The following is a 24,397-nucleotide window of genomic DNA, read 5'->3' as shown; positions in this document are numbered from 1 at the left end:
TTAATCTTTTAGCATTGAGAAAGATTTATTTGAAATTGTAATTTGACATTATATAATGCCAAACAAAACGAAATTTTTCTTGTTTGACGCAGATATTAAGATTAAAGTACTTACACCGAAGGATTTGCCTTTGATACTTCAATGTGAAAATAGAAGCACCAGCGAAAAAGTGCAATGGTTAAAAGGAAAGACACTGCTAGCTATCAACGAGGATATCTTTAGGATTGATAACGAGACTAACAACTTGGAGATATTGAAGGAGAAAGAAGAAAGTTTCGGAAATTTTACTTGTAAGACGGCCAATTCTACGACCGAGTACAGAGTCGTACGTAAGTAGTTCATTGTAATGTTTGTTGTATTTCTGTTATATATAAAAATTGTAACTTTTGAAAATGTCTAAAAAAACGAAGAACATAAAACAATTTGATTGAAAGGTAAAACGATTTTTTTAATTCTAGCCTTTGAGTCAAATTGTTTTATGTTCTTTGTTTTTTTTAGACATTTTCAAAAGTTATATATATATATATATATGTATGTACGTATGTATGTATGTGTGTGTTTCATTATTTCAGCAAGGCCAACAGCACATTTTGTAGCTGATTCTACTAGCGTAGTAGAGGGCGAGAAGCTCCATCTTGTATGCGGCGGAAAGCAAAGCCCTGGCGTAAAGATATCCTGGACTTTCGGTGATCAGAATTATACAAGCAGCATGGGTCGCGTGAAAATCTCCAAGGATCAAGAAAGGGGTATCTACGGCGCCGTTCTAATCGTCGACAACATCGAGATGAATGATCGCGGTAACGTTACATGCAGAGTGTCGTATAACTGGTCCAATCCGGAACACACGTCGGAGGCTAAGACATTCCTCAGGGTCAAGGACAAGCTCGCCGCACTCTGGCCCTTCCTAGGTATTTGCGCAGAAGTTGTTGTTCTGTGCGCTATCATCTTAATTTACGAGAAGAAACGAAACAAAACCGAACTCGAGGAGTCTGATACTGATCAGAGTCCTGATACGTAAGTGTTTTGAAACTGTTTTAAGTTTTTTGTTGTTGAATCTTAATAATTTTTACGAAATATACACAATGGCATTATATCCTTGCTTGACGCAGCGCCATAGAATCTCCTTCTTCTGTTGATGAATCTTCAGATGTTCCATTAGACAGAACTCCCTCTTCCGATCCTCCAACATTATCTCCAACATCACAGATCCAATCCACCAATAGCGTCCACTTCAAACCCATCTCGGATAGGTTCCGGAATCGTACTCTAAAATCTGTCCAAGCGTGGCTTAATTATTTGTCTGGACTATTCACGAAAAGAAAGAAATGTTGATTTTTCTATTTGACTTTTTTATATGATTATAAACTTGCAATATTTGCAAATATATTTGCAATATTGTCTATATATAAGTTACAGAACAATTTATACATTTTTGCACACATAGCTACTGTGTACTCTAATATTGTTTTTTTTGTTAAATTTATAGTAAACCAACTTCCAACAAGGATTCCGATGTAAGGCAGAGGAAGTGAAGGAAAAAATAAATGCATGAAAGCGATGCGATAGAAACGGGAGAAAGGATCGTTGTGTGTTATAGAAAGTGTTTAACAGAAAGAGACAACAAGATACGGTTTTGAATGCGATACATCGTATATAAACGTGAAATAAACACTGGAAAAAAATGGACAGCAGCGAACTCGAGTGGCCCATTTCATAGTGCACACCTACGAAACAGGCTCGTACAAAAAGCAGGATCATACAAGTCACTAACAAATTAAATCAGCCTTATTACGGTGTTCACTTCATTTATCAGATGTTCGCCTGTTCGTATTCTTCAACTGCAGTCGAATGTCCGCGTTGTGAACACCCCGTGCATCGTAAACCTTTCTGTATTGCGAATCAGTTCGATGTCCGTAAAGTGAACACCTCCTTCCATACTGCTCTCCCATTAAAACTCACATTTGCCAAGCGACCACGCGAGCATGCGTAGCATGCGTAGAATGAAGATGTCATTGTCTCCAATGTCATTAGAAAATAAGAGCCAATAAGTGCCATTAGCATAAGAGTAGGGACTGAGAGAAAAGTTCTTAATAGAGACGTTTGTTCGATCCTGAGAAGTTCACAATACGGACATTTAATTATACATCGCTTTAACCGATATAGAGAGAAGAGATAAATGTTGACACGAGTTACGTACAAGTGTTGATGATAATACGAATGCATGCCAAGAGACAGAGGGGGTAATAATGGGCAAGAAAGAAAGAGAACGAGTGAGTGAATGAATGAATGATTTGAAAGCGATACGCGTGCATGAGAGTGAAAAGCTAGCAAGGAAAAAAAAAACAAAACTCAACAAATCGAAAAAAAAAAAAAACAGGAATAAGACAATGTGTCTGTCAAACGCGAACTTGCGCGCGATTACGTGTAGTTTCTTACAGAAAACACTTCGAAATTAGGGCTGGTGTTTTGTTTCGATGACTTTTATTCACGTACATTATCCTGTTATATACACGCGCGTTTATCTACGCTTGCGTTTATGGGGCACATTGTCAAGTGAGGTCATTAGATTCGGTCAAAGAACTCGTTTTTCAAAAACTTCTGTGTGACCGAGGAAAAAATCAACTTTATGAGCCGGAAATATTGCGCTCGATATGCTAGTTATATATGTATAAATAATAGAAACGCGGGCAAATACACAATTTGGCAGGATACACGCTCGAGATTTCAAGGATTAAGAGGGGAAAAAGGAGAAAAGTAGGAGGGAAAGCTTACCTTTGGCGTCGCTTTGTATGTTTCCATCGCTCATAGAAACTATCACGGAAGTCTTGGCTGCACGCGACGCCGTTGTTAACGACATTAATGTAATTAATACTGTAATATTATATTGCCATCGTTACACTACTACTGCTATAACTATCGTTATTATGATTATGATTACAAGTATTATATCGTTAATTTTATCACTATTGTAATAATTTATAATCCGTACCAACACGACTTCTCTATATCGACACTGTCGTCGTTATCATATAGACGTATAACAAACTTTTACCTCCCCTCCTTAACAACTAAACAATCGCTTTAATCACCGCAGGTGCTTTATTTGTTTTTTTTTTTTTTATTTCTATCTCTATACTTACGTCGTCGCCTCCTCTTTTTTAACATTCTCTCACAGTCTTGATCTCGTTCAATTTACATTTATAACTGAAATTAATATGAATACTACTCACTCTCTTAAGGATAAATTCGGGTATTAAAGAAACAGGACAGGGGTTATATCTGTTTAAAAATGTACAAATGTTTTTTTTTTTATTGTTCAAACGTTCATACTTGCTTTTTAACTAGATACATTCGTTGGGCGTGTCATTTACTGATGCGAAATTGACAGATATACGTGTATTTGTCGGACAATATGACTTTTAGATACGTAATCTTTCGGGTTCTTAAACAACTTTTAATTTTTTCAAGTCTGTTAAAGTTTGCTATTTTAGAGACTCCACTATTCTCATCCACTATTATTCTTTCAAAACGTTTTTTTATGTGACATTAAATTGTAAAGCTGTTGGATTTTTTTTATATTCTACGAATGTGCTTACCGGATAGACTGTAAGCACGCTAGAACCAAAAAATCCTCAAAAATTTGTCGGATTCTTGACTGTATGAAAACTTACATAACTATAAACAGTTTCCACCACAAAAGCACAAAAGTTTGACAAGAGTTCGTGCGCTCTGTACAGAACTTACAGGAGGCGCGCGCCCTACGGATAACTTCTTTGGTCGTAAGCGCCACTTCTATGCTTCCGTACGGTAACTTCCCCCTCCGTGCCTCAAACCGGAGCCCGAGTTTCTTCGGGAAAGGGAAGCCACGGGAAAATGGGAAGAACAGACAGAGATAATAGCACCGCGCAGAAATTCTGCGTGTCTTTCTTCGTCACTAATTCAAATATATACAAGTTGCTTCTCGATCAAACGAGGAGATTTATTCTGAACGGGGAGGGATCGGACCTGAACCTCGTTATTTCGGCATCTGGCTGCCGTAATCCACGTAAACGCGCACGACCTCGCCGCTGTACTTTCGCTGACTGGGCATGAAGTAGAAGTCCGGCTGGTTTATCTGAGTGGTCGCGGTGCCCGCTGGATTCAGGCTTCTGGCGCGTCCGTAATGATCCCTGCGGTCCTGAGTATAGTAGCCAGGTTGAATGGGCGGTGCCGAATGCCTGGCGCCTGGCGCGCGTGGCAGACTGTACGTCGCTCTTGGTCCGACCATTCGATTCGGACCGTCAATACCGTCGTGACCGTTCATGCCTGTCGTACCATTGCTGATGATTTCTCTGTGACGCGGCAGACTGGACACCGGCGGCGGCGGCGCCTTCTCTTCCGTCTCGAACGCCTCAAACGCAAAATTCGTGTTTGCGCCAGAAGCATAATCCTTCCAGGCGTTACTGACGATTAAACGCTCCTAAGCAAAAAAACAAATAGACTAAAAACTAAAATTCTTTTGATTAAAAATCAAGAGCAATATTATTTATTTCATATAATTATGGAAAAAAGTTAGAAAAAATGAAAAAACAATATATCACAAATATTTATGTTATATATACTATAAACTAAAACCACCCTATATATTAGTAGGAAACAGAAATAGGCGAGATAAAAGATGTAAAGAGAAAGTGCGAAGATGCGAAGAGATGCGGTTACAAAGAGTGCGCTAAAAATTTCAGCCTTAGTATCTTCAGATTAGACAGCAAGACGGGACAAGGATAATATTGCGCACCGATTATGCCCGATGAGGAGTTCTACCAGCTGGGATTAGCTCGATGCATATCGGACGGGACGTATTGTTGATGATGTCGAAGCTGGTGATGATGATGGTAGTGGTTGTTGTTGTTGTTGTTGTTGTGATGGTTGTGATGATGATGATGATGATGATTGCCGTTTTGTTGTTGATGGTACCGCGTCGCGGTCGTGCGATGAATCGGGTTCAGCGCGTCAGAAGAAGCCAGAGGCAGCGAGTACACCCTCTTTTTTGGTCGCGGAGGAGCGCGGGTCATGCAACACAAGCGAAGCAAAAGATGTCGTCGGGTTTATTAGAGGATGAAAGTGTGTATAGTATTTACGCTACAGGGTGTTCCAAAAAAGCATACGCACAACTGTACTTTGGAGGGTCCATCGAACTACAAAGAATTTACGAAAGAAAGAGAACTCTACCATTGTCTCTTCGATATTTCTTTTTCAACTAACTTATATTTTTATGATATAGCTTAATATCACATTTAGCTATTTAGTTATTAGACAGAAAAAAGTTAGAATGTGTGAATGAGCAAATTTGACAAAATTTTTGCCAAAAGAATTATTTTTTTTTTTTTTTTCAAGAATAAGATTTTAAGATGCGTTATTCATGTATTTTGGAACACGTTAGGTTTACTATAAAAGATCGTTAAAGATAGAAAAGAAAACACAACACTCACAGAAAGAAGATTCGGGGATGCAAGAAAAAGTGAAGACAGAAAAAATACAACAAGAAACGTCTAACAAAAAAAGTGTCTAATACAGACATATGTGACCGTACCTTGGTTGCTCGTCGCTTTGAGCTTCTGTAGAGAGTGCAACTAGCTTGCAGCAATGCAAGAGCTAGCAAAGCTGCTACACAACCCACGACAATGTAAAGCTTTGTCGCGCCTAGGAATAAATCCGACGTCGAAGACGGTCGACTAATCTCGTCTTCTGCATCTACATCGTTCACTGAAAACAAATATTCATTTCTCAATAATAAGGATGACAAATGAGTAAAATACCTTTAGATAGCCGAAGCATCTACTTTTTGTATTTAAAAAATTATGAGAACATTTAAGTAAAATATATAATAACTAAAAAAGAGAGCTTAAAACGATATTATAAAAAAGATCAAAACAAATTAATTATCTAACGATTATTTAACGATTAATTATCTAACGATTTGTTTTTTACCTCGAGGTGATCTGACTATCCAGTACTGCGGGTCGACACTGAGCGCTCCTACTTTGCCAGTCACAAGTGCTTCGCGTAATGCTTTTTCCGTTTCAAGATGAGTATCCGCTGCTTTCAGAGATCTACCCTTGGCCTCATTCTTATCAAGAATCAAATTCATTCGCGCAATCACTCCTTCATTATCTCTGAAAGAGAGACAGGAATAACACATTTAACTACCGCACACTATTAAATTATTATCAGTCTTCTCTTGATTGAGCTTTATCTTACTTTTGTAGCTCGTCAAGGCGGACTTGATAGTAGCCTGGGAGCTTCTCGAACACCGGCCCGAAACTTTCTGATATTCTGTTCGAGATCACTTCAAAGTCAGGACTATCGGGCGTGGGAGTTATAAATCCGTCGCCCAGATTGACGAGTTTTATCTCGATGTCGTAATGCAGTCTTGGCGGTGCGGTCGTGGTTTGATCTTCGATATCTGAATGAGCAATTGAACAATACGATACTTCACGATATTTCTTAAATAATTAAGTTATAAAAAGAGACTAAATGATTATATTGTCTACTGAAAGTAAATATTATCTACTGAACAACACATTAGCAAGTAATAAAAACGCAACGTGTCAATTAATCCGAAATTTTTTATTTACCTTCCACGCCGCATGACCTGATGCATATTCTATCTGACGAGACAACCGGATTTTCGTCGTGCTTCCGAATCTTTTTATTGATCGGATTGAATGTGCCACCTTTTACCGGGAACATCATGTACAAACAGTGATCGTCCGTGAACGAAAGATCTTTGGTGTCCTTCGTGAGGCGTTTTCTTGAGAATCTCAGTGTAGTTACACCATTCTCGATGCGACCGCTGGTGTTGTAGACATCCTGCGACTGATCCAACAATGGCGCGTTGTAACCACTAATCCAAGTGTCCATCACAAAAGCACGGCCGCTGTTCTTGTCGACCCAACCCAAAACCGCGTCGGTTTGCGACTGAAAAAAAAAAAAAAAAATACAAAGATAATCGTAACGTTGCCCATAAGCCGCAAATTTTTACTTCAATATTTTTTTCTATAAGAAAAGTGAATAACATTAGTTGAATGTCTTTTTTGAGAAATTAAAATATTTTCTCGAGCATATTCTCTTTCTTTCTTTCTCGCACGCACACAAATTAAAAAAAAAAAAAAAATTACCATGCTGGTGTCATCGGAAAATCCAACTCCGGTCCACGCGTTGGTGTTCGTTGTAGAAATTACGAATGATATCAGATCCTGCGGAGAAACAGAATTTTCATGATATTGATGTCGCTAGAGAGAAAGCTCTTTTTGTTTGCTCCCACATAAGGAAAACGTCAAAAGAAATGTGAGAAGAATTACTTTCTTGCCCTTGTACGTCCATTGTATGGAGTATTCGCAAGTGCCATTTTCTGGCGAGCAATTTCTCGGATAACGCCACTGCCCACCGCAGCTACCATCTTGTAACGTGACACCGCCAGTGAATTCCGGCTTCTTAGTCTCCTCTGAAATGTCCGAATAATATATACGTGAAATAATCCAAGTGTGTGTGTCATAAAATAAATATAAAATAAATATCACTCGAAAATTAAAAGACTGAAAAGTCATGTTTTAAATATTCAAGATATGAGATTTTGTCATGTAAGGTGTGTGTTTGGTTTATGTCGGGATATTTGCCGTTCAGTTTACAATTTTAACGTTGCGCGTTTAGCGACATGTCGCTAATCAAATATGTACCTTATATGGTAGTTTAGCGATTCGGAATAAACTTGGCAAAAAAATTTGAATATAAAAGTTCTCACCAAAGAAATTCATCGTCACCGCGCCTCTCTGCATTCTGTGCCCGTGATATTTAAGCTCGTCGACCTTGTAGAAGTCTTTAACGCTGACCTTGGCCTTTTCGATCCCGCTAGCCGGTTGATGCACGTACTTGCCCGGTTCTTGACCTTTCGCCCAAATCACCTGCATATTGCCGTCGCGAATCGCGTGATCGGTCGGCTCTGAGGCGGTCAATTTTCGGCGGAAAAGTATCGTCGTGACTCCGTCGCGTTCGTAACCGAAAGCGGCCGTCAAGCTGTCGCTCCCGCTTCTGTCCCAGTATTCGTCTTTGCGAGGCGTCGATCTGTCCCTCGTATAATAATCGCCGATCCTGTAACTCGTTCCTCGCGCCATTCCAATTATAATATCCGTGCAGTCCATAGGATTGAAGTCGTGTTTGGGCTCGTACTTGTGCGCCGGCGCTGGCAGTGATGCTTCAGACGCGAAGACATAAATTTAGTTAACATAATGTCAAATGCAAGACATTCCCCGTATCATTTTTTTTATGTGGAATGTTTCTGATGAATAATAAACTGAAATGCGTTTGATACACATTTTTTTAAATATTTCTGAAGATACGCAAAAAATATATAAAAAAGAGATTATTTTCTTATAATGCATTTTCTTAGGATTTGACACGTATTTGACATGTTCTCTGTCTCTTTGTTAGTTTTATTTATTAAAATATGCTTTCTAAAACTTCCCAGTTCGTTAAAATGCATTTCAGTTGCATTGCAGAATGAGATGGGAATCGATGTTATGATAATGAGAAGTTAAATGGTGTCCTACGGTGTTCGGAGAAATATCGTGACGTGAGTACAAATCGAGACACGTGCAAATTTCGTGTCGTAGTAATATGCATGCTTTAACTCGAAAATTATCGATATTTACAGGGGAAAATAAATTTCGAGGTGAGTTGTGTAGCGTATAAAAGCGTTACATCGATATTATTATCTACAAGTGTTTCTTTACTGCTGCACAAATAAAGAGATTGCGTTAGAATCGCAATTTATAATTAATAAACGAGAATTTTTGTGTATAGTCGACGCAGTTGCATTAACATCTCGCAATCAGTGTCGCATCCGGTAGAAGCAGCGGATGTCGCGCGCGCGCGGAACAGATCGTTCTCGCTTCTTATCACCACGCTAATTACGCTTTCTCGGCAAATATTTACCGTTGCGAGATCTTCACGTGCCAGTTGTGCAAACTTTTCTCGTTGGATTATCGTGAAAGTCACGAATACCGAAAGTCACGAATGATGTACATCCTACTGATCATTGTTGGAATGTTCTGATGGCTAAACTACAAGAGAGTTTTTTCAGACATAATAGAAACCTATGAAAATGTATTTTACTCACTTAATAGTTTTAGTACTTTTTTTGGTTTAGTAATTGCGCGATTGTAACGATCAACAATACTTGAATTTATAAAAAAGTTGAAAAATCTCTGGTAGTTTAAGAGTTAATGATAGCGATATATGCAAAATGAAGCGTTAAATCGATCCTCGTTACCTTTTGTCGCTCCCGACTTCGGACCTGTTCTTGACGTCGGTTCTGAACTGGGTTCTGGTTCAGATTTTGGTTCTGGCTCGGATTTCGGTTCTGGTTCAGATTTCGGCTCTGGCTCGGAGCTAGGTTCTGGTTCGGATTTTGGTTCTGGCTCGGATTTTGGTTCTGGTTCAGAACTAGGTTCAGGTTCGGATGTGGGTTCCGGCTCTGATTTTGGTTCTGGTTCAGACGTTGGTTCGGGTTCAGAGCTAGCTGATTTGGATTTTGGTTCCGGCTCAGAATTAGGTTCCGGCTCGGATTGAGGTTCCGGCTCGGATTGAGATTCCGGTTCAGATTTTGGTTCGGGCTCAGAACTGGGTTCTGGTTGAGAATTTGGCTCTGGCGTAGAACTAGGTTCGGGTTCAGATTTTGATTCGGAGTTAGGTTCAGGCTCGGATTTTGGCTCTGGTTCAGAGCTGGGTTCGGGCTCGGATTTTGGTTCTGGTTCGGATTGTGACTCTGGCTCAGAAGTCGGTTCTGGCTCGGATTTCGGCCCGACGACGCTGGACTCTGCGACCGGTTTCCCTGTGCAACAAAGCATCGTACGTCGTGCAAACCTATCTACTTATTAAGTCCATCACCTCGTGCGTCGTGTCTCGAAGGGAGGGTACTGCTACGAAAACTACTGGGATTTCATTGGTAAACTACGTATTGCTAAGTCCTTGAGCAAGCGACTCGTTGGAGCTGTTCTGAATACAAAAATACTATACATACCATTTGCAGAGACCGGAGTTGGATCTGGAGATCTTTTCTTGCGACCTGTAAAAATAATTAAATAGTGATTCAAAACTATCTCACAAAACGTTATATTTTCTGTGATGCTTGTTTGTGCATGTTTAAAACCGCATGTAACATATTCAAATGCCAATTTTTTGTTTGCATCGTCATCTTGCTACTTAAGTACTTATGTAATTATCTTTTGAACTCTGCATCTTATAATAAGTAACATATAAAACTTAAGTAAATGATAGTGTCTTTAATGAATGTTTACTATGCACAATAGAAAACACGATGTTTTTACGTGCGTGCTTATTAAAACTTTTTGCAATGCTTTGCACGCAATCCAATGAGAACATTAATAAATGTCTTTTCCGGAAAATATTAATGCAATAAAATAATTAATCAATAAGTCTTACCTTGCTTCGTGCTGACTTGGTAGGTTACGCTAGTTTGCACAGTAACATCGACATCCGGTCGCGACGTTACATCGAACGTTGCAGCATCCGCTTTAGCCGATCGTCTTTTTGCTACCGATTTCTCACTTTCCACGCTAGGCTCAGGCTCAGATTTTGGTTCTGGTTCTGATTCTGGTTCTGGTTCCGGTTCCGGTTCTGCCGCAGGTTCTAGATCCGGTTTGGCCGTTGATTTAAGTTCTGTATTAGCAATCGGTTCTAATTTTGGTTCCGGCTGCGGTAGCGGTTCGGATCGCTCAGCAATCAACGGAAAAGATCGGCAACTAGGACCCAAATCGCTGGGCCGCCATCCGATGCCGACCCATGTGGTCGAGTTAGCCATGAGAACACCTTCCAATTCTTGACTATCCTTCAGAATTCTCCAATAAAATACAATATCGTCGGAGAATCGTTTCATCGTGTACGCGTTTATGTCTACGTTAATGTTTTTCACCGGAGATCCTGAAAGCAGAATCATTCACGATGCCAGAGTGATTATTACAGCTAATTTCTTACCGCAAACTCGTGAGATATAAATAACGTTTTCTATAGCCTTTTTCGAGTATTTGCAATAGAGATAAATTGTACAGCGTATTTGATATTTCCGCACGACTTGTTTTATTAATATATGTTTCATAATTGCTAAACTTTTTAGAGCGTCTAAAATAGTATAGCATTTTAAATATTTCAATTTAAAAAAATAATTCTTGAATCGTAAAAGTCTGACGTTAAAAGAGCATTAAAGCGATGTTACGCAGCGGTTCTTTTTTCTGTTTCAATATCTGTGAACACCAGTTCAGTGTAAGTGTTCCAGAAGCGTGGTCGCGGCCAATGGCACGCGAGAAATTCCAACAAGAAATTTTGCGTTGGTGTGTGTGTGCGGTGAAACTTACTTCTTCCGCAACCCGGACCGAACCAGCCGGCATTGCAGTAGCAGTGCTTGGTAGGCGCGGTCGTGCCACCGTTGTCGATGCACGTGCCCTGAATACCGCAGTCCGAGTCGTCCAGGCATTCTTCCTTAAATTCGCACCTCGTGCCGTGATAGAGACGATCGCACCTACACCTGCCGAGCAGGTAACGTCCGTGACCGCTGCAAGTCTCTCGATAAACTTTCCTGTCGAGGATCTGTCGACAGGAACATGTAAATCACACAAAAGAAACTGCGAGAAACATAGTTAAAAAACTTTTTTTCCGCACAAATTGCGATAAAATTGGTTTTATTAATTTTTTTTGTAGTTTATTACTGACATCTTTGCGACATCTGCGCGACCTCTGATGCAAAAAAGAGAAGCAAGTTAGAAAAAAGTAACGCAAAAAGAATCATTTACATGAACTTTTACAAGTAAGAATGATTTATAATAAACTATCTCTCTTTCAAATTATAAGTATTACTACCGCGCTATATTTAAGTATCAGAAGTATGTCCATATTTTCTAAGAGAAATCATGAGAAACTCACGTCGATATCTGCGCACGACCAAAATCTATAACTGGAACCCCATTCTTCGGCCTCTCGCAGTAATCGGATGGTACAGTCGGTGCATGTGAAATCTTGCGGCAGCTGCACAGCGTAACTTTGTGCTCTGAAAATTGTAAACTTATGATAATCAGAAACAAGAGAAACATGCGTCATCGCCCACTTACGTAGCATCATCTTCGACGAATTCACTGGTTTGCGTCACAGGCGTTAAGTCGATTAGCGGCCTGTCGAGAGCATCTAAAATTTGAAGCCGAAAGCCTCCCTGAAAAATGAGGAAAAAATACACAAATGCAATAATTTATTTTATTTCTATTTATTGTTTAATGATTCTAATAATCTATTTATTTTTTTTATTTTTCGTAATCTTTTATTATTTCATCATGTATTTTTTTTTATCTCTAAGTGCTCGAAAAGTAAAAAAAAATTTAGTAACAAGTCTTTTAACAAGATTTAAAAAACTTATGTACATTTTTATGAAAAATTTAGAAATTTAAATAGACTCTTCGCAAACTGAATATTCATTCATCCACTTGCAATTTGCCTCTTTATGTCATTCAGCTAATTTCATGGCTTTTTCGTGAGTTCCGCAATAAATGACACATCATCAGGACGAGGCAACGAGATAAAACGAACGGTTTTGATGCTTTAAACTGAATCGATGCAAAGTGAGTCCCGCTCGTTCGATCTCTCGATTTTTTCTCATGCAACACGACGGGAGTTGCAAGAAATATTGCAGACGATTCGTTCCGTCGCCGTCGATTGGCTACACTATCCTCAATAAATCAACAATAACGGAATTTTGCTGCTTTGAATTGACTGAGACAATTAGCATTATTGTTTCACAATTATCCATTATAAACGTGTTATTTAAGACAGTTACAAAAAACTTTTTATAAAATAATTACATGCCTGAGAACATAATAATAAAAATAAAATCATAAAAAACTGATTTTACATAATATTTATAATTGCTTGTATTAATCATACACATAGTAATTTTACTTGGTTAGAAGTTAAAGAGATAAATTAATAATCTTTAGCTATGTAATATCCGAGATGTCAAGTTTAGTTCTTGCTAAAATATTTTTCTTTCGGCCGAGGTTGATGATTAAATCCTGATGAATATCAGCCGCATTCCAGCACAAATATCTGTGTCCAGAGCGACACACGGTCAGTTAAATAGCGGTATGTGGAATACGTGTCATATATACGCGCGAGCCGCGGCGCTTCTTGCGCGATTGGTCACGTTATTTCTGTTTAGCGTTTCCACGCAAACGCGCCTCGAAACCACGCACTTACGAAACGCGCTTGACACGTTTATGAAACGTAAACCGAATTACGAACGCGCGCGCCAGTTTGCGATAACTCGCGGAGAAAATAATAATAACGGAATAGGCTAATGATAGCGAAGCAAATGAGCGAGTATTCGAGCGATTAAATATGCGCCACCGGTTGCTACATCGTGAGATTCCTTATAATCGCGTCATCCGCGTGTCTCCCGCGAGGCACCGTTAGGAAAGTGCGTACAGTGTGAGCTCATGCGCAAGTTCATAAACGCTATTGAGTAACATCCGTATCCGTCTTGTCGCATACATATATATATACGTAGGAAGAAACGACGTAAGAAATTATTGCTGAACGATCTGCGCGATTGGTGCCGCGGATGCTAATGAAACTTGATCACAGTGCGCAGCGTGGATAATTTTTTCCTTACGCGGGAAATGAGTCTTTTCGATTGTTAATATTTGCTCCCGGCTAATCCTCTTAGCCTCGATTTTCTCTTTATCCGTCTAGAGAGTGAAAGAAAGTTTCGTAAATTATTTCTATTCTATATTTGTGTAATTATATATTATTATAGTATATACGGATATATACTATATTTGATCATAAGTGTCTTAAACAAACGGTGAGGGTTTCTTTTCTATTATTTCTGTTTAATTCTTTTGTCATTGGCACGAATCTGCGTCCTCGCTTCTCTCCAAGTTTATGGTTTTGAAGATTGAATTAGATCGGGCGCGCGCGTGAATCGAGCGGAACTGGTTTGCGAAAATGTCGCACATAATATAAATGTCTTTTATTCTTCGGATATTCTCGCGAAAGAGATGCGAGAACAAAACGATGCTTGCAGTCGCGGGGCTCTCCCATTGGGACGCCGAAGAAGAGAAAGGAAAGAGATGGCCGCAACGATGTGGTTCTGCTTCGCACGGTGAACACACCTGCACACTCGGAGAGGCACGGTTGTTATTGTCGAATTTTTCTCGTGCCGCGAATATCTCCGAGTTGCGGCCGCGCGGCCAAGATTTTAACGTCGTAACGCAATCCGCGCGCGAATGTTTATTATATACGCGCGTTCCTTCCAGCCTGTAAAGAATATTAGCGTCTCACGACGCACCGCGACTCTTTGTGTGACGCGCAATATCTCGCTTTGCGTATTTAAAAAAAAACGACTTTTTCTCACTTTATCGATGTAAAAATTGTTTCTTTCAACAGAAGATTCTCAATATTGTTCGTCATCACGAAGTGATTTTCACAATTAAAATTAGTCGGTTTCTCTTTTCTATCCGTTGTTTCTATATTTAATAAACTTTTCTTTACCGCTATATATGTATATAACATGTTATTTAAGAATGTAACAACTCTTTGCTCTACTTCTTCTGTTTACTCGAACATTCGTTTCGCTGCCGAAAATGTAAAATTTGATTTTCTCGAACCGTTATGATGGGGAATGTTTCATGAGCGCCGTTGCATACGCGCGAGGATTCGCTTGGCTTCGCTGCACGCTTCGCCGATTAAGAATCGTGGGTTTTGCACGTTAGTGGCCGGAGGCGAGCGACGCCTTCGTGCTCGAGCGACCGTCATCGACGACGTCCGAGTTACGGTACCCGGCATACCGATCTGTTCTACCTCAGAGGCTCCAGGCAACCATGTCCACGTATGCGAGGTTGCCTCGCTCGGCTGTGCCCCGCCGCCTGTTCATACCGCCTGTTCTATTCGTCCTACTCGTACGGCCGCATGCCTACGAGGAAACCGTGCTCGTGAATAATTCAGCGCGCGTCACCTTGAGCGACGATCGCGCGCGTAGGCAAAGGGAGAAAGAGAGATCCTCTTCTCTCTTCGGGTTCTTTCTCGTCTCTCGATGTCGTCGTGCTGTTTTCCTTTCATAGACCACGTGCGGACAAATTCGTAATGTGCTGCAAACGGCGTCGAGTGCGCGCACGTTGAATACAAACGGCGATTACCCCGTCCCGATGTCGTTAGACGTCCCAAAGCTATCATTTATGATTCCTTGAAGTTCTGATCGCATGCAGCGACTCGTTAATCTTACGCTTCGATATAATGCTTTCTCCGAAGGATCGTAAAGCTTTCTCCTTCGGTCGACCGGGGATTATGTACGATAAGATTGTGCAAGCAATCGATCGTCGCCCGTGGCGATTTATGCTAAACTTGATTCGTCTAGATTGAAATCTATACAAATTTAATCATTCTCGAGAAAATTCGAATTTTTCCAAGTCGCTTGGACGTACGGCTGTCATTCGCGCGGTGTATAAAAGAACTAATTATCATGAAAGAAAGGAAAATAGAGAGAGAGATAGAGAGAGAAAAGTCTCAGAATGTAACAGCATTACGCGGATATGTATCTACGGTGCACACGAAGAATGCTCCATTATGTCGAACGCGAAGTCGGCCGAGGACGTAAAGCCCGCGGAAAGTTCAGCGCTCCGGAGAAAGTAGCCCCGATGCGAAATAATAAAAGGCACGTACAATTTTATCCTGTCCTCACGTAACAGCTAATACGACTTTTAAGCAGCCGGCAGGTAGCTCGCGCTCACGCTTCAACGTACAGATGTGTAACGCACGATGAGAGAGTTTAACGCCAACGGCAGCAGTACCGGACCTGGGGCATTACATTTCATTTTCCTTTCTCTCCGCAAATCCGCGAGAAATCCGTACGCAATACAAAACAACACTAGAAGAATGTGTAAAAATGATAATTCATGCGATTGTGTTTAAGAAAGTGAGTGTTCTTCTTCCTTTTCGTTTCCGTGAATGCTTGAAAATTAAGCGGCGCGCGATAATAAAAACAAGTAATAAAGTAGTTTGATTATTATACAGTAAATCGTAATCACACATAAATTTTCAGAGTGTAAAAGATAAAATTTTAACGTAAAAAAAATTAAAAATCTTTTCGGATAACGTAAAACTTGCGAATAAAACAAAATGGCGGTATCATAAAATATTCAAAAAAAAATAACACCAAATTAAAGTTTAGGATTCAAGAAATTCCCGTTATTCTCGCTAGTTAATTAATTAGCTTCGCGAACACCAAACTCTCTCAACATCTCTTTCATTCCGTTATAAAGTTTCTTGACCTTGATATAACTTATAACTCATTAAACGGTCATTATTTTTGTACAAAGTACATATTCATGATCTTACTCGTGTCAGTTATTTTGTGTCAGTCAAAAAAAAAAAAACTTTTATAGCTTTTGATACATTCCATGAAACGATAAAATCTTTCCTGGCGCGCATTTAAAGCAAGCTAAGGTACGTGCGAGATAAACTTCAAAGAATTTGTAGGACCTTACTTACCCTGTGGGGATAAGCGAGATGCCATGTGACGTTAAAATTGCTTCCCGCCAGTAACGACGTTCTAACGTGGCCTGAAAAACAACGTAGAATATCAAAATTAAACTGTGACCGTCACATGAGGTTTCGCAAATCTATAAAGTCGAACAATGATAAATCGTCGTTCCGCACAATCGCCGATTAATTCTAAAATTCGTCGCTGTGTAAAAGTCACGACGGCGATTCTGGCCTCGTTCGGCTTGCTCGTTCGCGTTTCAACCTGTTTCGGAGAGGTCACGTATATCCCTAACACCGGTACATACGTACACATATCGCGATTAAAAGACATTCCGTGAATATTTTCGTCGCGAGAGACACACTTCTCGCTTCTTAAATTATTCAATCTCGTCAGCATCGTCACATTCTTAACATTCTTTCGATGTAAAAATGTGAAATAAATTTGTGATTTGTGTGTGAAAGGGATTTATCTCGTCTTGAAAACATAATATTCAAAATTGATTATAAAGCATTTATATGTAAATTAAAAAGATTGGAGTAAATTTTGTAAAAATTTGTACAAGTTTGTAACATTTATATGTGAAATAGGAAAAATATTCCATCTGTTTTTCTTAAAAATTCACAACACACATACACACCCAAAAGTGTCATACGATAAATATTTTGATAATATTGCACACATATATAATTATTATTTTTCTATATTTCTTTCTTCTTACGTAACGCCTAGTGTCCGCACGTTATGTATATTAATTCCTTTGAAGCAATCCTGTAGAGCAGGTTGCCGCAAATCCGCAAAGTTCGTATACTAATTTAATATAAATGCTAATAACTGATTACCCCTCGGTACTTTTAATCAACTTTTCCAGTATTACCGTACTACTGCTTCCCTTCCGCTTCCCCAAGCGTCTCCGGAAGGAAAGCGGTTCTTCTCTTCCATTGACCGAGCGGAGCCGCCAGAGCGGCTCGATTAAATTGCGACTGCGGAAAGAAAAATTTATTGCCGTGCTTGCGCACCGATATATGTGTTAGCGCAATTGCAGATTCATTCAAGTCAAAACAATAAAATTTTTGCTACCGAATTTAGAAAGTGTAATAAAAATAAGAAACCTGAATAGAAATAGAAAAAAATTTATTTTCAAATATGTATTGTGCAATTATATGTCTATAAATTATAGACAGAGAAAAAAAATGTAATAATACATAATTGGATTTAATGATGAAGTGGTGTCGGTAAATTGAAAAAAAAAAAAATAAAATAATTACATTGTAATTCTTTAATTTGTCAATTAAATGGCGAAGTCAACGTAAATGTCACTACGCAACCGACCACGCACCGGTTTGACGTGCGTCACGCGCACGTCCGAGCTGCAATTTTCCCCGACTGGTTATGAGACTTTTTCGCAATTTCGTGCGACGCGTGAGAAAACGCCGCGCTCGCGATAAGCAACGCGCTACAAATTAATCAACGTGCCAACGATGACGAGAGCAGGCAAATGAGAGCGAAGTTCTGCGGTGCAGCGCAGAAGAAAAGAAGTTTGCGGAGAAGAGACGTCGCATCTCCTTTTGTTAGACTTAACGAATGACTCGCGCTACCAGTCCATCCGACAACGTAATGATACAGGTCTCTCTCTTTCCCTCCTGCTTACGTAATCCGTGCGGTGCCATTTACGGCGTGGCGGTCTTAATTACACTTTCGCAAGAAAAAATGACGGGGATCCGACGACACTGCGCGGGCAAGGTAATTGTAACAGCGCGCCTTGTATCTCGCGCGCGGTGCAACAATGCGAAAACACATTGGGACACGGAAACTATGATCTTGTTTTTTCTCAAGTTTCCATCTCATTCGTATTCGGCAGAAAATCGAGCGAAAAAACAAGAAAAAGAAATAAACTTTACTTTTTTTTTGGAAAAAGTTTAAGAAGAAAAAACATTTTATATACGACAGCCCTATTTTTTAAATTCTTGCTAGATTATGCATTACAGAAATATAAAAAAAAAAAATCATCTTACGATCATCGAGTTTATTTTATCTGAAATGGTATGAAACTAGACGAGAATAAAATTTCGCGAAAAAATGTTAAATTTATTCTCCTTCTCTTTAATTTTCGAGGAATTTATATTCACATACATATTTCGATATCTTCGATTTGTATATCGTTTTCCATCCACTGCGGTTCTATATGGAATCTAGACACTTATAGATATCGACGGTTACGCGTAGAACCGTGGAAGGTAATAACCGCGAGTACCGAGAGAGGTTCGCGCTCCCTTCGTGCAAGTCGGTGAAAGTCGCTTCGAAACGGACCGACTGGCGGCGAGTTATCCCCCCACCGGGTGAGGGAGATCGAGCGTCCGTGTTAATGTCGTTTTCCCATAGAACCCGGCGGTCCCCTGCGCACCGTCGCTTCATCCCCGCGTGTGCACACAACAACCCCGCTCTTTTCCACCGCTCTCGAACGCGAGCGCGCGATTCTCTACGAAAATGCCTGGCGCGTTTCCGGAGAACGCGTTGCGTTCGAGCACGAGCTCTATCGACAGGTTTCTCTTTCTCTCTCTCCGAGAGAACCTGATTCCGTCGCGTGCGTATTGCGCTTCATCTTCCCTTCCCTGAGCAATTCCGACATTCCAGCGAAGGCTGAATTGTGAAGACGAACACGAGAGCGCTCAGAGCTGACTCTATGGTATTTGCGATTCGTTTCAGAACAAAAGTAAACTTAAAATTTTCTTATCAATAAATATTAAATACTTAACTAATATCTTGCTTTAAAATTTACTAATATGTAGTTTCTGAAACGAACGTCTCTGCAAATAAATCAGAGAGATTTTTAGAAAACAAAAATGAAAAAATAAAATTTCTTCATTAAATAAAATGTGCGTGTGTTTGTTTAATTTATAATTTCTATAAAAATCAACCAGAGAGAATTAAAAAACAAAAAAAAAGGGAAGACTTTTCGCAGAGATCTACTAATAATAATATAGTACACTTACCACGTGGCATTCCACACGGCGCCGGCGTTCTGGCGTTATCCAGGAAGTCCAAGTCATACTGCCTAGCCCGCGGGAACGTCAGAGCCACATGAGCCTGTGATGTCCTCCACAACGTCATCATTAATGTCATTAGAAGCGCCAAGGATGACACTTGAAGCGTCGAGCGTTTCGTTCTTCGCGACATCCTTTCCGTGGGAGCGTTTCTCTTTCTCTCGCAGAAAAAAAATAGTCTCTGTGTAAAAGGACGAGTCAGGACGCACGTCCTTCACGACGCACTTCCGCGTTTTCTGCTACACCGGTGGTTTTTTCTCTTTCGCTCCTGAGACCCTCCTGCTGCTGCTTAGTCCTTCCGTTGCCCGGCATGGGCGTCCAGTCTGTTCCCGGCGAGGCCTGCGATCTGAAAGCCGATGAACTTTGTTATTTACGATCGATCTTCAATCTCGATCGCCGCTCGAAGCGGCGACTACACGCCTATATACTTTTCTCGGGATCTCGATCTAGATAGACCAATAAAAATTGTGTTTTGAATAATAACTCATACATATAGTCCACTATATAGTTTCTCGATGCGTTTTGTATTACATGTGTAATTTGTTTATTTGTTGACATAATGCAAACAAAACCTCAAAATTTGAATAATCAATAAATTTTAAACTTCTGTTTTGTTTTTACAACTCTAAACAAAAGAAATTTTGCAATTCAATTCAAAATTGTAAACTTTTTTTTCCATCTTTCTCTTTCTTCATGATGTTGAAAAGTTTGATCGTGCAATTCTTCTCTTAAGATCGAGGATGCAAATAATGCGTGTTTCACTACTTGCTGAGAAATGATAAGATTTGAGAATTTTCACACATGAAGTTCCATCCAAAAACTCGTAATCGGGCATCTTGTTTTTTTTGGCACGTGAGAGAAATCGTGAGATTTCGGAATTCCGAGATTTGAATGGAACGGATTTATGTGAGACAACGAAAAGGTGAAAAGTGAAAAGTGGAAACGTTCACTCGGTGAATTGCACGATCGGTTGTTGCCGTGCTACGTTAGGAGCGGTACGAAGACGCGTGGGAAATGACTTGTGCAAAGAGGATTCTGCGCCTATACGCGACAAACTAATTCGCAGGAGAGGAAGATGAGCACATGCCGTAACCTTGCCGTTGTTGCAATTTATTAACACAGTTACGTAATGCGCAACTCATCTCGCAACCAATACTATATGGAAAATTTTATTTTTATGCGATACACCTCTTTATAAATAATAAAAGATTGTCAAGGATTTCTTATTGAATGTGACTAGAAACATTGCGCACTTTCATAAAGAATCTAAATTTTCAGATAAGAGAGAAACGGCTTTTAACTCTTCGAAGAACATACACGTTCGTATTGCGTATACTATGTTGCATTTTATTTTCACAAGTTTATAAAACAGAAAACGCAATCGTGAGTCGTAAGCACTTCGTATGTCAGCGTTCCGTCCGTAGCAATCGTATTTTTTTCATCACAAGGACGCCAGAGCAAAAGAGTTAAGATTCAAAATTAAAAAACATATGTATTTTTAACACATATATAAACTAATTAATGCGGAATGATTTACAACAAAATGCGATTTGTAATAACGAGATATCTATATTTTCTGCGCGTAGAAAAGAGAAACAGGTTTGGTAATAGTGAAACGCCTCCAAGTTAGCGGAAACCACGAAGTAAGTATGTAAGTATCTATATCTATATAAATATATATATATATATATACATTCGTAAACACGCGGGCACCGGTTCTCCGGTAGCTTTCGACGGTCGCGGTTTTCTTTGCACAACTCCGATGTCTGTTTAATCGACGATGATGTACAATCCCCATGTCAGACGCGAGAACGTAATAATTGCAAAATAAACACACGTAACGAGTGGATCCTCGCGTCAGAAGAAGAGTCTGACGTGCTCGACTCGCGCTCTCTGTGGAGAAGTGGTAGGTAAAGAAGGAGGAGAAACTGCGTACTTTTCCCTCGACCCGCTATCGATCCTCGCGATCGTGCCCCCGACGAGTCGGGGATCTCGCGTATCGCATATGTAATTCGAAGGATATATACTCGAGTCTTTCTCTGGCGTATCACCAGCTTGCCGTCTCTTCTCTGCTTCCGTTCCGGCGGGACAGAAGAACGTGTGGAGAGAACGTCGACACGATCGAACGAAGATGAAGGATGAGAAGAGACCGAACGTGTTTCGCGTCTATACACACGTCGCGTGGTGAGATGTCGAACAATAAAATTATCAAACATCGCGGCACAAATCCCCTTCCCCAGAGACCTCGGACGGCGATGCTTGTTCGCAAAAAAGCGATGCGTCGCGTCATCCCTAAACGACTGACGTAAAACTAATTACGTGTGCAAATCCTCCTCGAGACAATGAGATTTTGAATATAAAATTAATGCACATGGAATTAATTAAAATAAAACAAGTTGCACACGGAACCGAATAATTAGAATTAAAAGCTCATTACAGCTCATATATCTGTAATGTGTAAACCGATTTGTTTCTTTCTCTGTTTGAGAAGGACACTCAACAGCTATGACACTTTGCGTTGTGATAAAATCAACATCGGAGCGATTTGTTGTGATTCCGTAAGAAATAATAATTAAAACTTGAGTTTGAAAAAAAAAAAAAAAAAAAAAAACCAAACAAACACTAGAAAGGAATTTACATTTCCGATAACGAAGATTAGACGCAGGATCAATTTCGCAACGCGAATTCCTTTCTCGATTCGCTTATACTTCTTGCGGCATTACTTTCCACCGAGTGTGTTATTTGCCGCCGAGCTTGGCACGTTCATGAGTCATCGAAGTCAGGATACCGTCGCGCCGTGAGGAACGTGTGCGTACATACATGCACACGTCCGGATCGGTGGCGAACAATGAGCCGCTGGCCGGTAATTATCTCGTCGTTAACTACGAGCCGCCTTTTTCACTCCGTGCGCGATTCGCGGGCGTGAGAAGCGGCTACTACTATAAACGTCGCGAGAGAAACCGGTCGGAGAGCGAATCTCTCGAAAAACACTCACTGATGATAGTCAGCGACATCGGGATTTGAATATTTTGTTTTGTTTCTTCTGCTGATGGTGTGTCGAAAATTCGAAAGTGTTGTCGAGAGTGGATTTACGTCGACGCTCAACATCGATAGATCGAGCAAAAAAAAGATGGCGGACGAAAAAAACTTTCAAAGATACGCTCGAACATCGAAGAGTCTCTCACGAGATTTTAAAAGTATTATCCTCCGTTATATATTCTCGAGCACGTAATACAAATGCAAATATTAGTGTTTAATTAATTCGAAGAATATCGAGACTAAAACACTTTTGTTCTATTCTGTTCGACGAACGGAGGCTTTCACACGACGCACGGCGCGTCTTTGCATATCAAACAGCCTTCGATAAACGCGACGATGTTTTCGTGAGAGAAACTGTCCTAAAAGGTTCTCTCCTTTCGCGAGAGCAACTGTCACGCAAACGAAGTCAAAAATGCGTGAAAATGTCGCCGGATTGAAAACGCGCGCATACGCCGGAATGGAAGCGTGAAAACGGCGACGCGTCGAAAGACAAGACAATCGACCTTCCTCACCGTCGCGGATGACACATCGAGCGGAGTATCGATGGTAATAAACGACCCCATTCAGGCGCTGGATTTCCACGTGGGAAGCAGCAACGCGGGAGGAACGTGTGCATATGCAAGCACACACAACATGGCGTATTGTTTTACAAAGTGAAGAGAGACGTGAGCGCATATCAAGACAGGCTAATTGGTGGAAAGAAACAGAATCGTTCGCTTAAAAAGATAATTAAAAGTTTCACACACCGTACGGGTGAGAGGGTGTTGAATTTTTCTTAAAAGATGTGGGAAAAGATAACAATCGAGAGAGAAGAGCGTTAATTTGTTAAATGTAAAGCGCGGCAAGAAATAATCGACAACAAAAAACACTTGTCACTTAAGCGTTTTTGCGTGATTTGCATATTATTTCTTCGTCGAAACGAGAAGCGGGAAAATCCCAAATATCAAAAAATAAAATCGAGATCCTAGCGAGAGAATCTTTAGAAGTAAACAAGATGGTTTCTGCCTTTGCATCGTCGTCATCATCAGAAGCAAACGAGAATTCTAAAGCATTCCGATGAAGTTCGTTTCTTCTTCTCGCAAGAAGTGAAATACGTAAAAATAGCAGTTGTTACACGATCGTCCGGAGCGGAACGACACGCAAGAGAACGATTGAGGTTATTACCGATTTCGCGTGCCGGAAAATGGACAATCATTTGGCAGCAGCTGTCAGCGAAATCGATGCAAATAATTGATGAATCGCACAGTGACGAAGATAAACCGTGAAGATGACGGAAGATAAACAGGCTGTCCCTCTTCTGCGGCTATACTTCTCGCGCGAGAAATCGTTTCTATTGATGCAAGTCATTATTTATTGTCGACGCTGATGCACATATTCGTTACCTACTTTGTAATAAGGCTACTCGGTGGAGACATTGCGCGAGCGACATTCTTCTGACACACACGTATAATTTATATATAAGATATATATATATAGATTTATATAAGATATATATATATATATATATATATATATATATATAACTTGATTGTTATATAGTGTTTTTTATAATATAAATTACAACATATTTATATAATATGAATTATACGTGTGTGTCAGAAGAATGTTGCTCGCGCAATGTCTCTACCGAGTAGAGCCTTATTACAAAGCCTTATTACAAAGCCTTATTACAAAGTAGGTAACGAATATGTGCATCAGCGTCGACAATATATATATATATATATATATATATATATAT

The 24,397-nt window shown here is 40.0% G+C and overlaps 2 protein-coding genes across 5 annotated transcripts in view; one reads left to right on the top strand and one right to left on the bottom strand.

The window, feature by feature from the left end:
- The window catches only part of LOC109857635 (basigin), a 10,579-nt gene extending 8,205 nt beyond the window's left edge, over positions 1 to 2,374 (top strand). The window contains exons 3-5 of the mRNA XM_020434142.1: positions 93 to 329; positions 573 to 1,014; positions 1,487 to 2,374. Of these exons, the coding sequence (XP_020289731.1) occupies positions 93 to 329; positions 573 to 1,014; positions 1,487 to 1,532 (725 nt within the window). The 3' untranslated portion in view covers positions 1,533 to 2,374. The remainder of the gene's footprint in view (positions 1 to 92; positions 330 to 572; positions 1,015 to 1,486) is intronic.
- LOC109857634 overlaps positions 2,298 to 24,397 on the bottom strand; it is a 24,947-nt gene continuing 2,847 nt past the window's right edge. The window contains exons 2-18 of one of the 4 annotated variants that reach the window (XM_020434139.1): positions 19,570 to 19,966; positions 16,585 to 16,655; positions 12,159 to 12,256; positions 11,974 to 12,097; positions 11,409 to 11,640; positions 10,480 to 10,977; positions 10,058 to 10,102; positions 9,308 to 9,868; positions 7,781 to 8,230; positions 7,341 to 7,483; positions 7,158 to 7,235; positions 6,615 to 6,957; positions 6,238 to 6,442; positions 5,968 to 6,152; positions 5,570 to 5,742; positions 4,775 to 5,021; positions 4,369 to 4,459 (exon numbers count right to left, since the gene is read on the bottom strand). In XM_020434139.1, coding sequence (XP_020289728.1) covers positions 4,797 to 5,021; positions 5,570 to 5,742; positions 5,968 to 6,152; positions 6,238 to 6,442; positions 6,615 to 6,957; positions 7,158 to 7,235; positions 7,341 to 7,483; positions 7,781 to 8,230; positions 9,308 to 9,868; positions 10,058 to 10,102; positions 10,480 to 10,977; positions 11,409 to 11,640; positions 11,974 to 12,097; positions 12,159 to 12,256; positions 16,585 to 16,655; positions 19,570 to 19,753 — 3,615 coding nt within the window. In that variant the 5' untranslated portion in view covers positions 19,754 to 19,966 and the 3' untranslated portion in view covers positions 4,369 to 4,459; positions 4,775 to 4,796. Of the gene's footprint in view, positions 4,460 to 4,552; positions 5,022 to 5,569; positions 5,743 to 5,967; positions 6,153 to 6,237; positions 6,443 to 6,614; positions 6,958 to 7,157; positions 7,236 to 7,340; positions 7,484 to 7,780; positions 8,231 to 9,307; positions 9,869 to 10,057; positions 10,103 to 10,479; positions 10,978 to 11,408; positions 11,641 to 11,973; positions 12,098 to 12,158; positions 12,257 to 16,584; positions 16,656 to 19,569; positions 19,967 to 24,397 lie in introns of those variants that run through there. The other 3 variants (XM_020434137.1, XM_020434138.1, XM_020434140.1) reach the window with 3 other exon arrangements.

This window comes from Pseudomyrmex gracilis, unplaced genomic scaffold, assembly GCF_002006095.1.
Source record: "Pseudomyrmex gracilis isolate BER0280 unplaced genomic scaffold, ASM200609v1 scaffold_167, whole genome shotgun sequence".
In the NCBI taxonomy this organism is placed as follows: Eukaryota; Metazoa; Arthropoda; class Insecta; order Hymenoptera; family Formicidae; genus Pseudomyrmex; species Pseudomyrmex gracilis.
The sequence above is the reverse complement of the archived record's forward strand: the minus strand, read 5'-3'. Positions and strand labels throughout refer to the sequence as shown.